At 42.4% G+C, this 19,746-nt stretch overlaps 1 protein-coding gene across 1 annotated transcript in view; it reads right to left on the reverse strand.

The window, feature by feature from the left end:
- LOC118365782 (protein tweety homolog 3-like) overlaps positions 1–19,746 on the reverse strand; it is a 67,224-nt gene that overhangs the window by 24,415 nt on the left and 23,063 nt on the right. Inside the window, exons 3-7 of the mRNA XM_052518741.1 lie at positions 6,516–6,627; positions 6,065–6,285; positions 5,159–5,254; positions 1,215–1,287; positions 536–611 (exon numbers count right to left, since the gene is read on the reverse strand). Of these exons, the coding sequence (XP_052374701.1) occupies positions 536–611; positions 1,215–1,287; positions 5,159–5,254; positions 6,065–6,285; positions 6,516–6,627 (578 nt within the window). The remainder of the gene's footprint in view (positions 1–535; positions 612–1,214; positions 1,288–5,158; positions 5,255–6,064; positions 6,286–6,515; positions 6,628–19,746) is intronic.

The raw sequence follows: 19,746 nt of genomic DNA on the forward strand, positions 1-19,746 counted from the left end.
GATTGAGCATCACAGTGATTGGGCTTGTCTGGCACATATTAAAGCGCTTTTGGCATTTGTGTCGTTGCTCTGTCATTATTTCCGCATCATATCCCAGTGTGTATGCTGCTGAAGGGAATGAATCTAATCATTTGTTAGAGCTATCAAAAACATCCAGATGACAGTACCCCACGACAAAAGAAACACTTATATTTTATCACAGACAGACAGTGTTAAGAGCCAGACTTGTCATTGGTGTTATGCATTTCCCCCTACAACGATTTTCTACAACTGCTGTAGTGTTCTGTCAAGTTGAAGAGAGAACGCAATTCATAGTCAGCAGACGGTTCTCCTCCAAAACAAACAGGATATGAAAGCTTGTGACCGAGAAATTTAACAAACACTTGCCTCTCAGCGTTCTTGCAACAAACAACTTAAAAAGTAGCGTAAGATGTGAATCTCACAGAGAGCAGTGTCTGTATTTCACTTTATGATCGATCTCACAATAAACGCGACAAATCTCAGACACTGGCGATTCCTCTTAATGAATCTTCACCTTTATTGAGCACTCCATACTGTTCGGTCATTTGGGTGACGAACATGTCAGGGGCAACGCAGAAGTCACTGGAGGTCTGCAGAGAGGGAGTAAAACACATTCACACGCTGGGAAAAACCAAACAGTCACAAAGCACAACAGGACATTTCCCAACAACACAGTAGTTAGAATAATGAGAATGCTCAGTTTTGTAGGATAATCAGTCTCACTGGAGGATTCCATCAGGAGATGATAAAGATCACATGCACCATCGTGTCCCGGAAGGAAGACGAGGCAGGGGGTCATCTCTGATTCATATGCAGGGGAGGGAATTATCCATTTGAAATGGTGTGGGAGGGGGATTTGCATAAAGACAGATCCCACTGGGTCCTAAATATTTGATAAAGGCATGCCGCGCACAATGAACGGCACACTGTACCAGCTATAAATTGTAGTAGCTAGTCTGCCTCGCAATTGTCCCCAGATAAACTTGGCAAGTGTTAACAAACCTAACTCCATGAATCATACTGATAATAGTACCTCATGCCAAACATTATTTTTTGTTCAGTGTCAGCTGGCCCACTGCAGTGATTCAGGTATAAGATTGTACAGGTTCTAACTCCCACACTACTTGGACTGAGCTCTGGGTTACGAGCATCAACATAGAGATATAGAGCCATGTTCCCATGGAGACACTCACGGCAGACACAGCCAACTCCAGGCCCAGGGAGGCCCAGCTGATAACCAGAGCCAGGATGCCCAGAAGACACACTCTGGGGAAGGAGACAGAGAGAGGGAGGACAGAGGTTAGAACAGGACTGCTGCCCAGAAGACATAACAGCCCGCACAGAGGCACACGAGATGGAACTTCACTCAACTTTACGACAGAATCACCCGGTTAGTTTACACTTGCAACGTTTCCCTCTACTGTGGGAATTGTGATCGAATCAACATAATATTTGTCCCTTTCAATGCAACATACCAGGAAAAAAAGTGAGATTTTGTTATAGGCAGAGCGCATCGGAGGAGGATTCTATATTGCATTGACAGGCACCAGCGACCTCAAGTCGATGCACTTTTGAGATGCAAAGTGAAGAATCGCATGTATCCGCATTCACATTTTAGGGATTTCTTTCGTTTTTATTTATCATCATTGTCTACAAGACATCGGTCTGATTGGCACCTGTCTGTGTGGACTAATCCATTGTGGAAGCAGTTGGGGATGGCACAGTCCATCACTAAGACGTGCTACTGAAATTGTATATGGTTATATTACCTAAGAACAATGGTGCAACACTAATAAAAATAATATTACTTTACAACAAATGCACTTTCTCCCGCGTTGGATAGTGGTCGCTGTCCGTGGTTCTGAAATATCAGTACGCTGTTGAATTGGTGCTTTTCCTAAACCTTGTTGCTATGTGCATAATAGCAAAGCCAGCATATGTGGGAGGCAGCAGCAGAGTTTGGAGACGAGAAAACAGCTCTTGCCTTAATTGACTAAGAAAAGTGAGAAGAAACTTAATTAGGTCTATAATCAATAGCCCTAAATGTTAAATGTGATTGGCCTTATATATATATATATATATGTGGATGATTTATATCTACATAAATAAGACAGATCCTGTTTCTGTTGCCTGTTTGAGTGTTTGCTTAATAGCCTACTGAGTCCGTGAGCACCAAGCCTCACGCAACCACAACAAGTCAGATAAACAATTTCACAGATCCGGCTGTTTTTTAATCTTTGCTATGCTGTAATAAAGTCTTTGCATATTTTTTTTCGTTAGAACAGCCTCTCTGGTATTATTTATCATTTATTTAGTGTTTACACAGTTCCAAATTGTCAGGAAAATCACATTCAACCCTCCCTTTTCTTGATCTCCTTGTTATTATTACTATTATGATCATCATTATAATAATAATAATAATAAGTAATGTCATTAGAATGCTTGCCTAAGAGCACCTCCTGTTTAGTCTTAATACTGTAACTTAGTTAGGACTATATTTCAATAGTTAAATAGGCTACAGTACTGTATCAATCAATCAATCATTCAGCTGTGCATGTCATCGCACAGCATATAGGTCATTAATTATTTGAAATGCAATCAAGCATTTTAGTTAAAAAATAAAATAAAGCACTCAGTGCTTGCTCCTTACCTTCTTTTTCTTGATCTCTAGTATTTTCCACAACTAGTCACATTTATTCCACACATCTGACTTCCCCTTTACCTCCCGAGCAACCAGTAAACATTCCTGTTTCAAGTTTATTTGTCACGTCCTCTGCATCCCTTTTGCTGTCATGTGTTACGGTGTTCAGAGTTTGTTATAACTAATTGATTGATGTAATTATGATATGCTATAGGTTAGGCACTATTGGTCACATGCATCCGATGCATACACGTGTCACGTTAAGAGCAAGGGTCAAGCAAGTAGGTAATGTTTTTCCTAAACAAATTAGGGATTTAGGTAACAGAACTTTTCAGTCAGAAATGGTTGTAATTATGTTGCATCTTCAACAACACGGACAGATCGATAAACTCTGTTGATGTTAGAGCAGCAAGTCTGGCACAATGCATATCGTTGATTTGATTAACACACATAGGACGTGTCTATTTATGAAAAATACATGTTTAAAAATCCTGACCAATAGATTGGTCGAAAGAACAGGCAACTCTCGAGTGACAAATTTATTATAATCCCCCCCCCGTCGTCGTCGGGGATAGCTCTAGCACATTTGTTCATAGGCCTATACTTTGATAGTGAGTTTTTTTGCCAAATAATACTGTAGCACATTTTTGGTAAGCAATGAAGGAGTGATTGTTTCCTACAAGAGCACAAAACTATTGATGGGGGGGGAAAAAATAGATAGTTACATATCCGATATATTATTTATGATATTTCGTATCGTTTTGACAATCGCAATTATTATTTTTGCGCTAGTTGGCTGTACCTGCACAACTCCAGTACTTATCCTTCATAGCTGATTCTCCATCTTCTTTATTAACAGGGAGCCCATTTGTTTTATGCACTTTTATTTCCATGACTGTTCAAAACTCATTTTCTCATGGCTCTCCCTTGTGAGCAATATGTTCTGAATGCAATAAAATGACAATATCGAATCACTAATACATATAGAATCGTGAGAATCGCAATACATATCATATTGGCACCTAACCATGAAACATTGTATTGTGAGGTCCTTGGCAATTCCCAGCCTTCACAAAATGTGTACATTTCTAGCACTCTTTGAAAAGCGAGTCAGGTAAAGATCTATTTTTTTTTATGGCTTCAATATTGTATTTTAAGACAGGCTTGAATAAGCTAAGTAGGCAATATTGCAAAGGGTAGCATACATTTTTGTCTAATCCATTTTATTTTGTAAAGTGGCCTTTTGCATCAAACATAATACAACAACAGTTCCAGTCACCTCCTTGTCTGAAGGACAAGTAGCCAAAACAGGTTAATGGCAAGCCCTGCATGTTTTCAAAAGTCTCATGGAATGTAGGCCTGTATGATAGAACAGGTATTTCAATTGTTATTCCCATGCTAAAATGTTATGGGATGCATTTTCTCCATTGTTTTTTTAATGGTAGGCCACTCTGGTAGGCCAACATTATGATCAAACAGCCACAGTAGGCCACAAGTAGCCCACTTGGCCACAAGTAGCCCACTTGGCCACTGTTAAAATTAACCAAAAAACTGGGTACAGCCTCAGTTCACACAGTAAAAACGCACTGGAAGTTGCACAGAATTTTCAAAACATTCAAGTTTGCACCAAGGAGACAAAAATGTTCTCAATGCTGCAAAGAAAATGAGGGAACATTGCCTTGGACTGGGAGTTGCTTAGCCTTAACCCCAAACGAAGGCTATTACACATTTTGACTGATCTAAATAAAATGCTGGTGGGTTTAATGTTGAGCTATAAAAAAGGAAACCTTGATTTCAACCCTGAACACCCACAGGGACTTGGGATAATGTTTCCCTCATCTCACAAGGAGAGTTAGGTTTAATTATGTCAGAGGAAGTACCCCTTCATTGGTCTCTGGGCAGGGCTTGAGGATGACCTGGGTCTGATTCACTGAGGATGTGTGAGATGAAAGGACATAGGAGGGATAGGAGAGGGGGACCTGGGGGAACCATGAAGCCCAATGCTCTGGAACTGACTCACATGACAATGAGCCACCCAAACTGACCCCACTGTATCCACAGACACAGATCATTAAATGAAATAGAAGGGGAGGGACTGAAGAGGAGGGCAGGCAGCGCTGAGCTTGTGTCCTTGATGCCTTTTAAAAAGGATCTAACATACGGTCCTGCAGAGTTGTCAAGAGTTGAGACAGAGGAATTTTCTGAGAGGTTAGTTTTAAAGCCCGTGCCAAATGGACTGTGACTGGCTGACACTTTGTGAAGCGTGAATTCGTCTCACATAATCGCAATGACAAGGTTATTCAGCGTACAGTCAAACGTAATTTGCAACGGGCGTACAAAGTGATACATGAGATAAAACCTCTGACACAATGGAGGCTTTCATTTGATTTAAATATTTCAATAGCATGACAATTGCTATAAATATATGGCCCAGCAGAATATGGTCCCGCTCCCCACAGTTCTTTTTGGTTCACTCCCTCACATGGTAGGACTCACCCAATAAGTGTTCCCTTGGAGTTGCGAATGAGGCCAAACAGCACCAGCAGGCAGATGAGGATGTTGAAAAGCAGCAGGCCTAAGTAGCCCAGCCACCTGAGGTGGAAAAACAACAACAGTCACAAAACCAACACTCAACCACAAACACAACAGAACTATAGACAGACTGACTGAAGAAACCCAAACACCTGCTGACAAACGCAGCACAGTACAGCAAGAAAAAAAACGAGAAGTTATCTATGACCAGTGTACAAATGACATCGGTACTGCTAAAGAAATCAAAAGGATACAAACATGGGGATGGCTTCAAACATACATCAAACAAAAATATGTGATCTGAAGACCACTTCCCCTGCGAGATGCTGAGGGAGGAAGTGTTTGAGATGTCGAGAGGAAGTAGCAGGTAGGGCCGGCTGCTGGATCAGACTGATTTAACTGTAAAGGTGTTTCCACTGTTGAGTATCAACTGAGATGATTCTTTCTCTAAAAGGCCTGGCAGTAGAATTATGCAGCACGACACCAGCATAAACATACATCTACGAGGGATGACGTACTGGTCGCGTAAATTGCTAATCCTGTAGTGCAGGATTCCTGTTAGAGTGGAAGCTGTGTAGTTCTGTTCACACTCCATTAAACCCAGGTTGCTGTGAGCTCCTGTATGTAAATGAGGCAGCAGCAAAAGTAGCAACGGTAATAATAAAAACTCCCTCATCCCCAACTTGAAATACAAGCAATGAAAAATACAATAAGACAGGAAAACAAACACCCAACTACATTCACCTACAATAGACAAAAAATGTACTAAAACAAACAGGCCTCAGTTCTGGTAACGGTTTTGGTGAACAATAGACATTTTATGTCCTGAGATGTCATATATTGAGCCTCCCAAGTCTGTCCATCTCTCACCTGTACCAGTCGTAGAGCTCGATGTTGACGGCCAGCTCCTCCAGGGAGATGTCTCTGTTTCCCCAGAAGGGGATCTCCACCATCTGCCTCACCAGCTCATCCAGCTGGCCCTGCAGCTTCTGAATGATAGACAGATAGTCTGTGTGCTTGGCGTACTGGCCCTCCAGCTGCCCCAGACTACCATCCACCGTCTGCTTCAGGGAGCCCGTGCCGTCTGATACCTAGGTAGTAGGCACAGGGAGGGACATCACAAACAACCCACTCCTTAGGGGGATAGACAAAATCAATAGTGTTTATTATATCGTATCTACGTGGGGTTAGCAGGGGAATCACTGCTCCTTATAGTGACCAACAGTATGATGACTGAATGGTGGACCCAGCCCATGTTATGGCTGTGACAGTAGAGATTTTGCTGGGGTGTCATTGTTTCAATCAGAGTTCTGAGCATTACCAGTTTCTGCACTCCTGCCACCGTGCGGTTGGCGTGGCGCAGGGAGTACGTCAGCCTGTTCACTCCGTCACAGGTCTCTCCGTTCCCATAGAAACCAACAGCAATGCCGGCGCTGAAGGGAGACAAAGGGGAGGAGAGGAAGCGGTTAGGAGGAGGAAGAGAGGTCGGCATAGCACGGCAGACAGACAGACGAAGCGGGTAGGCATGTGAACCCTGCGTCAACTCCTGCCAGGGATAGATGCCACTGAACAGGCAGCATTGAGCTCCAGCAGAAAGCCTCTCTATACAGAATCCATAGCAACCAAGAGGAATGGGTCAGCAATGCCCAGAGCCCCGCCATAGAGCTGACAAAGGCTGCACTGACACAGGAGATCAACCCTTGCCCATTCATGGAGGCCGGAGATTATAGGGGGAGCCGCCCTGGCAATCACAAAGACCTACTGCCTCCCAGCTAGTGCTAGACCAGTGGTTCCCAACCAGGATTACCAGGAGCTCTGGGGGTACTTGGTCTATCCACAGGGGGTACTTGAGAAGACTCGTGAGACCATAGGTCTACTGGTAAAATGCACATTAGGGGATACTTCAGGGCAGAGCAAAATTCAGATGGTGGTACCGTAGCCAAAAAAGGTTGGAAACCACTGGTCAAGACAGGCATGGGGACCAATGAACTAACCTATAAACAAGTGGAATCAAATGCATTAGAGGTGGCAATATCCAACGCTGAATATCTAATTACTTACATTAACATTCCAAATATTAGCTACCTAGTAAAAACTACTACCAGCTGGCTTTTAGAAGTCTGTGTTGTCCTTTAGATTAGAATGCAATTGAATGTTGCTCAACAGTGAAACCCAAGAAACTCGTAAGGAACTGAAGACCTGGTGAGAGTGAGACTGTTGCTCAATACGTGTGTGTGTGTGTGTGGGGGGGGTAATTATTTGAATCAACAATGAGAATGATATCAGGGGGTATCCTTGTCTAAGGAGGAGTTGTCACTACTTTGAACCTCTTTCCCCTTTGGGAAACAAATACCTCACCACCAGGGGTCACTATATCTCTCTCAATTCAATTTGCTTTATCGGCATGACGTAAAAATGCACATATTGCCAAAGCTTACTTTGGAGATTTACAATAATAACATAATTAAAATAATAATCAATATTCTCTAATTCCGTCCCCTTGTGAGCAGTTGAATAGGCGTCACAATCACTGCCTCCCTGCTAACTGAGAGACTGCCGAGCCACACAGCCAGCCCAAACAATAGCCTATTGACCATATGGCCACTCTCAGCTGAACACATGCAAACTGGAGGAGCGTTCCATGTGAAGGACAGTCCATTTACAGTTCACACACGTGACATCAGATGGAGGACAGGCTCCATACAGAGAGTCCTTCAGCGCTATAAACTAAAGCAAATAGGCCAATATCATGATACGGCAGTTGGAGGGACTGTACAAGCAAGATGGAAGGTCTGAGGGCAGTGTATCAAAAGAGACGTTCTGGTCAAACAGACTGGCTTTTAACATTGTATTGCAGGATTTCAAAGCTTCACTGTAGATTATCCTACAGTATGTTAACAGCAGGTACGTTCAGTTGATCTTCCTAAGGCTATGGTTACATGGTTTCCTGCAGCCGTAGCAGAGTTCCCATCATTCCTGCAAGGCAGTACATCTGCCAGGATGATCTGTATAGGGTGTGAGTCTGGGGTAAGGCCAAACAAAGGGTTCCTCTGGCATTGATTAACATCTAGCTTGTTCAGCACCAATGGAGCCAAGACCAGGCCATTGCAGTAGTCGTAAACAAAACCTTGAACATTTCAAAAGAGAAGTTTGCGTGTCATGCATTTAAGGCTGCAGCAATAACTAGACTACATCAACAGACACTAGGCTTACTCAACATAATGTCTCAGTTGAAGTAGAGAATCTTCAAGGACAGATCAGGAGAATATCTCTAAACACAGAGTCGAACTGAATTCTACGATTCAGCCACAGCAACAGTGATATCACATTGACGCACCATCAATGACTTATGACATTGCCATGGCAACCACTTTTGAGCAAAGTTAAAGCTGTACAATACGACAATTACCTCAGGGAGGAGAGAAAGAAGCAGAGTCAATCATTATAGACATAAGGCAAGGTAAACTACCTCAGAACAAACCTGGAGAAAGACTTTCAATCACCCCCTGCATAAAATCACCCCCCTTCATGCCTGTGACATAACATCCCCAGTCCCTCTCCCCAGTCCTCTTTACACAAGAGCATCTGACGTCAGAGGGGATTAAATCAAATGGCATGTTGACAAGGGAAACATCTCCTGTTAAAATGGGAGCCAGTCCGCTCCTCTTCACCCTGCATCCAATGAGTGGATGGGATTGGCAATTTCCTGATCTGTTGCTAACTAGGGCAATCTCTTCCTCTCATACTCTGAAGGATGGAAAGGTGAGCTGGAGCTATTGGTTTGTGATCAGGGCAAACAAAGCACATCTCCCTCTGGGGACTGGTAAACTGTGGTGGAAACTTCGAACAGAAAAACCAGACAGGGATTAAATACACAACAGCCCCACTAGTTTGTTGGTTTAGTGTTCTCTTCGACATCCCTGATTAGAGGTCGACCGATTAAGATTTTTCAACGCCTATACCGATTATCGGACGACCAAAAAAAATCTGACACCGATTAAATCGGCCATTTTTTATTATTTATTTGTAATAATGACAATTACAACAATACTGAATGAACACTTATTTTAACTTAATATAATACATCAATAAAATCAATTTAGCCTCAAATAAATAATGAAACATGTTCAATTTGGTTTAAATAATGCAAAAACAAAAGTTTTGGAGAAAAAAGTAAAAGTGCAGTATGTGCCATGTAAGAAAGCTAATGTTTAAGTTCCTTGCTCAGAACATGAGAACATATGAAAGCTGGTGGTTCCTTTTAACATGAGTCTTCAATATTCCCAGGTAAGAAGTTTTCGGTTGTAGTTATTATAGGACTATTTCCCTCTATACCATTTGTATTTCATTAACCTGTTGGTACTAGGGGGCAGTATTTTCATTTTTGGAAAAATAACGTTCCCAAATTAAACAGGATATTTTGTCAGGACAAGATGCTAGAATATGCATATAATTGACAGCTTAGGATAGAGAACACTAAAGTTTCCAAAACTGTAAAAATATTGTCTGTGAGTATAACAGAACTGATGTTACAGCCGAAAGCCTGAGAAAAATCCAATCCGGAAGTGACTCATCTTTTGAAAGCCCTGCGTTCCGATGCATCCCTATTGAGCTGTGAATGCCCTATCAACCAGATTACGCTTTCTACGTATTCCCCAAGGTGTCTACAGCATTGTGACGTAGTTTTACGCATTTATGTTGAAGAATACCCGTAGGCGGCTTCATTGCGCAAGTGGTCGTCTGATGCTCCCAGAGAAATTCTTGCGTAAAATACAGAGGTAGCCATTATTCCAACCGCTTCTACTGAGAAACCAATTGTCCCGGTTGATATATTATCGAATAAATATTTGAAAAAGACCTTGAGGATTGATTATAAACAACGTTTGCCATGTTTCTGTCGATATTATGGAGCTAATTTGGAATCTTTTTTGGCGTTGTCGTGACCGCAATTTCCAGTCGATTTCTCAGCCAAACGTGAAGAACAAACAAAGCTATTTCGCCTACAAAAATAATCTTTGGCTATCTACCTGGGAGTCTCGTGAGTGAAAACATCCGAAGTTCAAAGGTAAACGATTTAATTGGATTGCTTTTCTGATTTTCGTGACAAGGTTGCCTGCTGCTAGCAAGGCATAATGCTATGCTAGGCTATTGATAAACGTACACAAATGCTTGTCTAGCTTTGGCTGAGCTGTGTTCCAATATATTTCACTTGTGATTTTCATGAATAGGAATATTTTCTAGGAAGATTTATGTCCGTTGCGTTATGCTAATTAGTGTCAGATGATGACAACGGTCCCGTTCACGGGATGGGGTGTCACTAGAGGTTAACCTTTGACTATTGGATGTTCTTATAGGCACTTTAGTATTGCCAGGGTAACAGTATAGCTTCCGTCCCTCTCCTCACTCCTCACTGGGCTCGAACCAGGAACACAACGACAACAGCCAACCTCGAAGCAGTGTTACCCATGCAGAGCAAGGGGAACAACCACTCCCAAGTCTCAGAGCGAGTGACGGTTGAAACGCTATTAGCGTGCAACACACTAACTAGCTAGCCATTTCACATTGGCTACACCAGCCTCATCTCGGGAGTTGATAGGCTTGAAGTCATAAACAGCGCAATGCTTGACGCACAGCGAAGAGCTGCTGGCAAAACGCACGAAGGTGCTGTTTGAATGAATGCTTACGATCCTGCTGCTGCATACCACCGCTCAGTCAGATACTTGTATGCTCAGTCAGATTATATGCAAAGCAGGACACGCTAGATAATATCTAGTAATATCATCAACCATGTGTAGTTAACTATTGATTGATTGTTTTTTTATAAGATAAGTTTAATGCTAGCTAGCAACTTACCTTGGCTTACTGCATTCGTGTAACAGGCAGTCTCCTCGTGGAGTGCAACGAGAGGCAGGTGGTTATAGCATTGGACTAGTTAACTGTAAGGTTGCAAGATTGGATCCCATGAGCTGACAAGGTGAAAATCTGTCGTTCTGTCCCTGAACATGGCAGTTAACCCACCGTCCCTAGGCCGTCATTGAAAATAAGAATGTGTTCTTAACTGACTTGCCTAGTTAAATACATTTTAAATAAAGGTGTAAAAAAATAGAATTAGGCCAAATCAGTGTCCAAAAATACCGATCTCCGATTGTTATGAAAACTTGAAATCGTCCCTAATTAATTGGCCATTCCGATTAATCGGTCGACCTCTAGCCCTGATAGTTTGAGTTTGTAACATGACTTTTTAAGTGCTTTACGTTTGGGTGTTCAAAAAGACAATGCCAGAAATGACAGACCTGAGTTCCATCTCCCTGTCATCGACCAGCACAGTGCATTTACAGCAGGCTGAAGACAAACCAGAGAGATGTTATTGCATACTCAATGTCAAGCCTAAAAACGGATTTACATGAAAGGCAGTTCTGCTTCCTAGGTTATTGCGTGGGATTTCCATCATCTTAAATTAGGCAAGCAGCAACAACTCCTTTAATCTCGACATCCTCAAGTTACGCAGCCAAAACGTAACAGGAGTGAGAGAGGATGGGCATGTGACTGTGAGGACTCCCTCAAATCATGAGCTTTGTGCAAGACTTCAGAAAAAAAGAGAAAAAAATGCATCAAGATTCTCTCAAGTTTCATGACAGTTGGACAATAAACTTATACTGCCTGTCATTCATGTCAATTCAGTTTAATGCAACATACCGCACAGGGCATTTTTACTCACTGCTCTAATCCCACTTTGCTTGCGCTCTCACCACACACACACAACGACGACACAGTCGACGACACACAGGGAGAGAGTAATTGTCATGCAGCCCACATGCTCATCAAGTCTCCATGCTTTTGTGCGCCGCTCTGCAGTGATTTCAGCTGAATCCAACAAGATGGCTCTGAACTGATCCAACTCAGGGGAAGTGAAAACAGTCGGCGAAGCCCAGTGTTACAGTGACAAAAACAGGAAGATTCCTCAATTGAGTCAGCAAAGAAGCTCATGCTTGGATTTCACAAGCTCTCCCATATAAATTAACTCTTTATTGGGGATATGGAATCTTTTAATGTCTCTCTCTCTTGGGCATCCTCCATTTGTAAAGACATTTTTCAGTTTTCTGTATGCGTGGGAGTTCTTCGCTCTGCTCTCATGTGGTTCTTCCCTTTCTCATGACTCCTCTGAGACTGCATGCTTATACAAGTATCTGGCCTAACAGTCAAATTCCAGAGGATTACTTAAATAGTAATTATTATAGATATTTTTTTATTTATTTAACTAGGCAAGTCAGTTAAGAAGAAATTCTTATTTACAATGATGGTCTCATCTATACATGAGAGAATAGGCTTTGTTTCCAGGCAGATTTGTAGTGGATTTTCTTTTTTTTAAGGCTGTGTTTTCACACCTCCACAATGCTGAACATAAACTGCACAAAGCAGATGGTTGGATTCTTAAAGGTGTCCTTGAACGCAGTGCAATACATTAAACAGACTTATTGCATTTATTTGGGTGGATCCGTGAAGAGCCGAGGCCTCTTTTTCCATGTGGTCAACAGGCCGACAGGAAAACACTGACTAAGATCATGAGCAGAAGATATCGGCCCTTTTTAATATCTCTCCGTCTGTCTGTCCGTCCTTCTTTCTCCTGCCACGAGGCCATTTTTCTCTGCGTTTGCGGCTGCTTTCCTATTTCCGCTTTGATCATCTATGTACGAGCTACAGACAGTGACTGTCTACAGTTTGCTGTCTGTGTGTGTGTCCGTCTGTGCGTCCCTAGATGAGCAGAACGACTTCCATTTCAGCGCCTTGAGACTCCTGGCTGGGCCTCTGTGTAGACAATGATGCCATGACCTGAGAAGTACTAAACAAATAGAGGAAACAGACTAAATTGTTTACTTGATTGGGTGGTCTGGGGGCTGAACCCACAACACAAAGCTCTTCTAAATTAAAGCTGAAGGAGCAGTTTCCTCATCCTCTCAAATTTTTATTGGCAGATTATTAAACACACAACACAAAGTGCATATGACAGTTAAGATTCACTTTGGCTCCACAGTGGGTCTCTGTTACAAAACCACCCACTACTTTGGTTACTGTTTCTATCATTAATGGAAGAATGGATTTGTTTTCTCCCCTTCCAAAAAGGCTTCCATGTACACAGACTAGGGATGGGCATTTTAAATATTTTCACTATTCAAATAATATAATATATGTACAGTGGGGCAAAAAAAGTATTTAGTCAGCCACCAATTGTGCAAGTTCTCCCACTTAAAAAGATGAGAGGCCTGTAATTTCCATTAAAGGTACACTTCAACTATGACAGACAAAATAAGAAAAACAAAAAAATCAGAAAATCACATTGTAGGATTTTTAATGAATTTATTTGCAAAATATGGTGGAAAATAAGTATTTGGTCAATAACAAAAGTTTCTCAATACTTTGTTATATACCCTTTGTTGGCAATGACAGAGGTCAAACATTTTCTGTAAGTCTTCACAAGGTTTTCACACACTGTTGCTGGTATTTTGCCCCATTCCTCCATGCAGATCTCCTCTAGAGCAGTGATGTTTTGGGGCTGTTGCTGGGCAACACGGACTTTCAACTCCCTCCAAAGATTTTCTATGGGGTTGAGATCTGGAGACTGGCTAGGCCACTCCAGGACCTTGAATTGCTTCTTACGAAGCCACTCCTTCTTTGCCCGGGCGGTGTGTTTGGGATCATTGTCATGCTGAAAGACCCAGCCACGTTTCATGTTCAATGCCCTTGCTGATGGAAGGAGGTTTTCACTCAAAATCTCACGATACATGGCCCCATTCATTCTTTCCTTTACACGGATCAGTCGTCCTGGTCCCTTTGCAGAAAAACAGCCCCAAAGCCTGATGTTTCCACCTCCATGCTTCATAGTAGGTATGGTGTTCTTTGGATGCAACTCAGCATTCTTTGTCCTCCAAACACGACAAGTTGAGTTTTTACCAAAAAGTTATATTTTGGTTTCACCTGACCATATGACATTCTCCCAATCTTCTTCTAGATCATCCAAATGCTCTCTAGCAAGCTTCAGACGGGCCTGGACATGTACTGACTTAAGCAGGGGGACACGTCTGGCACTGCAGGATTTGAGTCCCTGGCGGCGAAGTGCGTTACTGATGGTAGGCTTTGTTACTTTGGTCCCAGCTCTCTGCAGGTCATTCACTAGGTCCCCCCGTGTGGTTCTGGGATTTTTGCTCACCGTTCTTGTGATCATTTTGACCCCACGGGGTGAGATCTTGTGTGGAGCCCCAGATCGAGGGAGATTATCAGTAGTCTTGTATGTCTTCCATTTCCTAATAATTGCTCCCACAGTTGATTTCTTCAAACCAAGCTGTTTACCTATTGCAGATTCAGTCTCCCCAGCCTGGTGCAGGTCTACAATTTTGTTTCTGGTGTCCTTTGACAGCTCTTTGGTCTTGGCCATAGTGGAGTTTGGAGTGTGACTGTTTGAGGTTGTGGACATGTGTCTTCTATACTGAAAACAAGTTCAAACAGGTGCCATTAATGCAGGTAACGAGTGGAGGACAGAGGAGCCTCTTAAAGAAGGTCTGCGAGAGCCAAGTCTGTGAGAGCCAGAAATCTTGCTTGTTTGTAGGTGACCAAATACTTATTTTACACCATAATTTGCAAATAAATTCATTAAAAATCCTACAATGTGATTATCTGGATTTTTTTCCTTCTTGTTTTGTCTGTCATAGTTGAAGTGTACCTATGATGAAAATTACAGGCCTCTCATCTTTTTAAGTGGGAGAACTTGCACAATTGGTGGCTGACTAAATACTGGTGGCTGACTAAACAAGTGTAGACTTTACCGTGAAATCGCTGTATGCTTTCTGTGACTAGTTGCTGACCTAACATAATGATATGTTTCGCTTTTTTGAAATCGGACACTGTTGTTGGATTAAGGAGAATTGCATCTTTAAAATGGTGTCTAATACTTGTATGTTTGAGAAATTTGAATTATGAGATGTAGGTTTGAGAAATTTGAATTATGAGATTTCTGTTGATTGAATTTGGCGCCCTGCAATTTCATTGGCTGTTGGCGAGGGGTTCCGCTAGCGGAACGGGGTACACGTCCTGGTAATCCGTCTGGCCCAGCAGCTTTGTGAATGTTGACCTGTTTAAAAGGTTTTGTTCATATCGGCTACCGATTTACACGCGTGAAATGTGTGCATGCTACCGGTGTTTCTTTTTTTATAGTGCACACATCATAAAAACTATATTCAAAAGTTTGTTTTATTAAATGAAGAATGTCACGGTATATACTTGTATGTAGGAATGTCACATCATGGATCATTTGAGTTAATTCAGGCAAAGCCTTTTCAATGTTAAAATAGGCCTATACCTTTTTTTATGGCTTGTGCTCCTTCCCAATGGGGAGAGACCCTCTCAGCCTGTGAAAGGATGGCAGGGCGAAGTGAGTTTTCGGTGAATCTCTTCTCCTTACAAGCATAGATGGGAGTCGATAAGAAATATTTTCAGCTGCCTGGGCTTGCAGAGACTTGCATCATGTGGATGGTTTCGTTTTCACAGGAGGGGCAGGGCCAGAGAGGCAGGCAGAGAGACTCCAGAAGCTCACTGTTATGGCAGCAGCAGGTGCAGACTGTCATTACTCACTGGGGGTTCAGGGAGGCGAGATATCCATCATTCAGATTCAGCCAGAGATGCAATTACAGTTCAGGGAGAGGTACCATCCTCCATCTGGGTCCCATCGCCTTGAAACAGAAGGCTGGGAAGTGCCTATCCCAGACGGATGGAGACTGAGGTGAGAAGACGAAAAACCCTTCATCAGTCATAAATACAGGGAGTGGCCACTCTAGAGTAGCTTTGTCTTCAGAGATCACTCACAAAGGGGCTGCATAATCAAAAAAGGAAGGTTTTTCTAGGAATTCTAGATCCATTATTTTGACAGACAGCACTGTTCATTCACTTATCTGTCACTGCCACTCAGAACATGACCCTTTGTGAGACCCAGGGATTCCAAAGCTTGTCTGTGCGACTGCGGGTGGACTCGCCTGTCGTTCTTCCAGACAGCCGTGTAAATCATTGGTTGGGAGGGACTCTGGAAGGAAGGACTCGGAAACAGACAACAGTTTGGTCTGGTTTCCCACTGTACTAGACACAGAGCTACTATTTTGATAGTGACAGGGCATACTGTCCTTAGCATTTAGCCCAATGTGATACTTTGCCATCCCATTGAAGTATACTGTACAAAAATATAAAATGCAACATTTCAAAGATTTTACTGGGTTACAGTTCATAGAAGGAAATCAGTCAATTGAAATAAATAAATAATCGTAGATTTCACATGACTGGGCAGGGGCGCAGCCATGGGAGCCATGCTCAGCCAATCAGAATGAGTTTTCCCCCACAAAAGGGCTTTATTACAGACATAAATACTCCTCAGCACAGTACTGACAAATTCTATAAAATGTTGGAGGTGGCTTGTGGTAGAGAAATTAACATTACATTTTCCTGCAACAGCTCCGTTGGACATTCCTGCAGTCAGCATGCCAATTGCATGCTCCATCAAAACTTTAGACATCGGTGGCATTGTGTTGTGTGACAACACTGCACATTTTATTGTCCTCAGCACAAGGCGCATCTGTGTAATGATCATGCCGTTTAATCAGCTTCTTGACATGACAAAGGAGAAATGCTCACTAACAGGGATGTACACAAATTTTTGAGAGAAATAAGCGTTTTGTGCGTATGGAAAATGTCTGGGATCTTGAATACTATATAGTAGGCCATCTAGTGTGATTAGCTCTGCAAGATTGACACTTTTGCAGAATTCTTGGGGTAGCCTAATTCCTGAAAATACACCACCATTTTATTGTCATTCAAAGGGTTCTAACTCCAAACGACCTGAGTCCTTGAGTATCCCTCTGCCTGCTCTGAGCCAGTCCTCTGGGTCTTCTTCTGTGTCCTGAGTTGGCCTCTGAGAGAATGTTGCCATGGAAACTACGTGGGGGCTCATTTGCCACATGATTTCAGTTTGAATGTGGGAAATCCTTTGTTTTCCTAACTTTTTCATGACTTTCCAGTACATTGCTTGAGGACTGACTACCTGCAGAGACGAGGCCTCACAAGCTCACGGCTATCATGTCTATCCCAGAGCATAGGGACGTTGGCATGGTGTTTGGTAAGGAACAAACATTTCAGACAGAGACGCTGAAAACGGGCATGATTCTATGGCAATTTTGACTGCAGTGCAGCACAGGAACTTGCGTATACCAATGACGCAAACTAAAGCCTAAATATGGATGGCTGGCCATTAAAACAAGTTGTGGTTCAGTCTAGAGCTGTTCAACAGTTGACTTGCCTAGTTAAATCAAATAAATAAAAATAACAGCTGAGACCCATCACATGACCACAAAAAATGTTCTGTGAACTCTTCACTGTTCATAATCATACAGATTACATGACACAACAATGCCTCTCCAAATTCCTCGTTCCACTTATTCAGTGTTCTGTGGCATCAACTTACTCCATAAATAGAATCAAATATGTCCTCATCTTCATAACAGCGTCTCTCAGTCAGACAACAACCACTTCATCAGCTTTAAACAAATATCCCACTATAATTAATCCACATATGTTAATCCAGGAAGTCACAAGAAACTCCTTGAGAATCCCAGAAAGACCTGGCTTATCCTTGATTAGGCCTAGTTAGACTAAACATATGTGATTTTATTGCAGCGTTGTCTGTTGATATATAATAGAAGTATAACCGTTAGATAACCTAGACTAAGAAAGGAAAGCTAATAGCCTAGACATAAAAAAAGTATCCGTGACTGAGGGTTATTTCATTTGAGGCAAACTGCAGAAAGTACCTAGAGGGATTTGTGGTTTCAAGCCTTTTAACCCTGTGCACCTCTCATTCTCTGCTTCAGCAGATTTTACAGCTGCAAGATTGTTTAACAAAATGCGAACACCAGATAAGGAAGGGGTTAAAGAAAAGCAGCAAGTGCCCAAGTACCCTCCAATTGAGAGCTCCAATGAAGTAAGGAGAATACCATCTCACCACAGTAGTTAGACACTAAACCAACAGCTTTCAGACGCTACACTCTACCACAAACTTAAACACTACATCCCTTCCACTGCAGAGAAGTTGTTTGCCTACACAAAGACAGAATCATTTCTCAACGGGATTAAGTTTACAGGTCAAAGTTCAGAAGAATTGTGTGGGTCCTGTCTGTCATCCCCAGACCACAGCATGCAACCCATGGTTTGTGAAGTTCAATGTCAAATGAAGGTCTGCTCTTGTATACTCAGTTCAGAAGGGTAGAGGTGTAAAAAAACAATAAAAGCAGCATCAGACTGTGTGTGTGTCAAATACCTCCTGTGTCCATTATGAGCTAGGAGACAGGTCACAGCTCTGCTCTCCTTAGAGCTCAGCCTTCGGCAGAGTAAACTATCCATAAATTCTAGGGGTCTAACGGTCCCCCAAACCCACGGTTCGGTACGTATTGAGGTTTTGGAGTCACATTTAAGTTTGGTTTCGGTACAGCGGGAACAGTAAATGCTATTCACAATGTTCAGCATTCACAATGTTCCAACTACTAATTACCAGTTGGAGCGCCCTTCAAGTGGATTTTTCCCAGTAAATATAAAATGTACCGTGATAGTTGCTCGATCATTTTTTAAGAGGGGCTGAAACCCCCCATTCTCAACCACCGTAAATGGGCGCATGTCCGGGTTTATAATCCGAAGACGGCAAAAAATAAAACAGTCTACCAATCGTTCTTTGAATTTCTTTGGCTAGGTCAGAATCAGCTGCCAAAGAATGCTTGAATGCAGAGGGGAGACTGTTGTTGTTGTTATTTCTTAGCGTTTCTGTCTTGCTCCGGTATACTGGGGTGTCAACATGAGGTGTTGGCAGCTGCATAGGCTATTCTCCTTGAGCAGAATGACATACTGTTCAGCATTTATCCACAACTCTCTGTCCATCGGCACTGGAATCTACTGGGAAGCCAAAATGTTCCCAAACTGGAGATTTAAACGATGAATGAAGATCCTCCAATTCTGGTTAATCAACCCCACCATACAAAAATAATTAACTTAAGCGCCTCACAAAAGGACAGTTCGATATGCGCCAATTAAAATTAAAATGTTGATTAACACGTGAGCAAAGGCTCTAGCTGTTTTAACGGAATAGCCTGAAATGTACTCAAGAGACTGTGTTTTTAAAGGTTTGGTACGAATACATGTACCGTTAAACCCTTAATAAATTCCCTTCAGCAGTCTATGCGTGAGGTCTTAAAACCAGTCACGTATGACACTGTGGGTGGTGCTCATTCATCTCAGAGCAAGTCTGCTGGCAATGTGTTAGATAAAGGCACCAAGGAGATTAAAAAGGCACAAACTGCTCCATCATGCATGAAATACGCTTACAGGGCCAATCGAGGAGGTTAAGGGGGAATGGTGAACATGGCTAATCCGAGGAGGTTAAGGGGTAATGGTGAACATGGCTAATCCGAACAGGGTTAAGGGGTAATGGTGAACATGGCTAATCCGAACAGGGTTAAGGGGTAATGGTGAAC

This window comes from Oncorhynchus keta, chromosome 5 (assembly GCF_023373465.1).
Source record: "Oncorhynchus keta strain PuntledgeMale-10-30-2019 chromosome 5, Oket_V2, whole genome shotgun sequence".
Taxonomy (NCBI): Eukaryota; Metazoa; Chordata; class Actinopteri; order Salmoniformes; family Salmonidae; genus Oncorhynchus; species Oncorhynchus keta.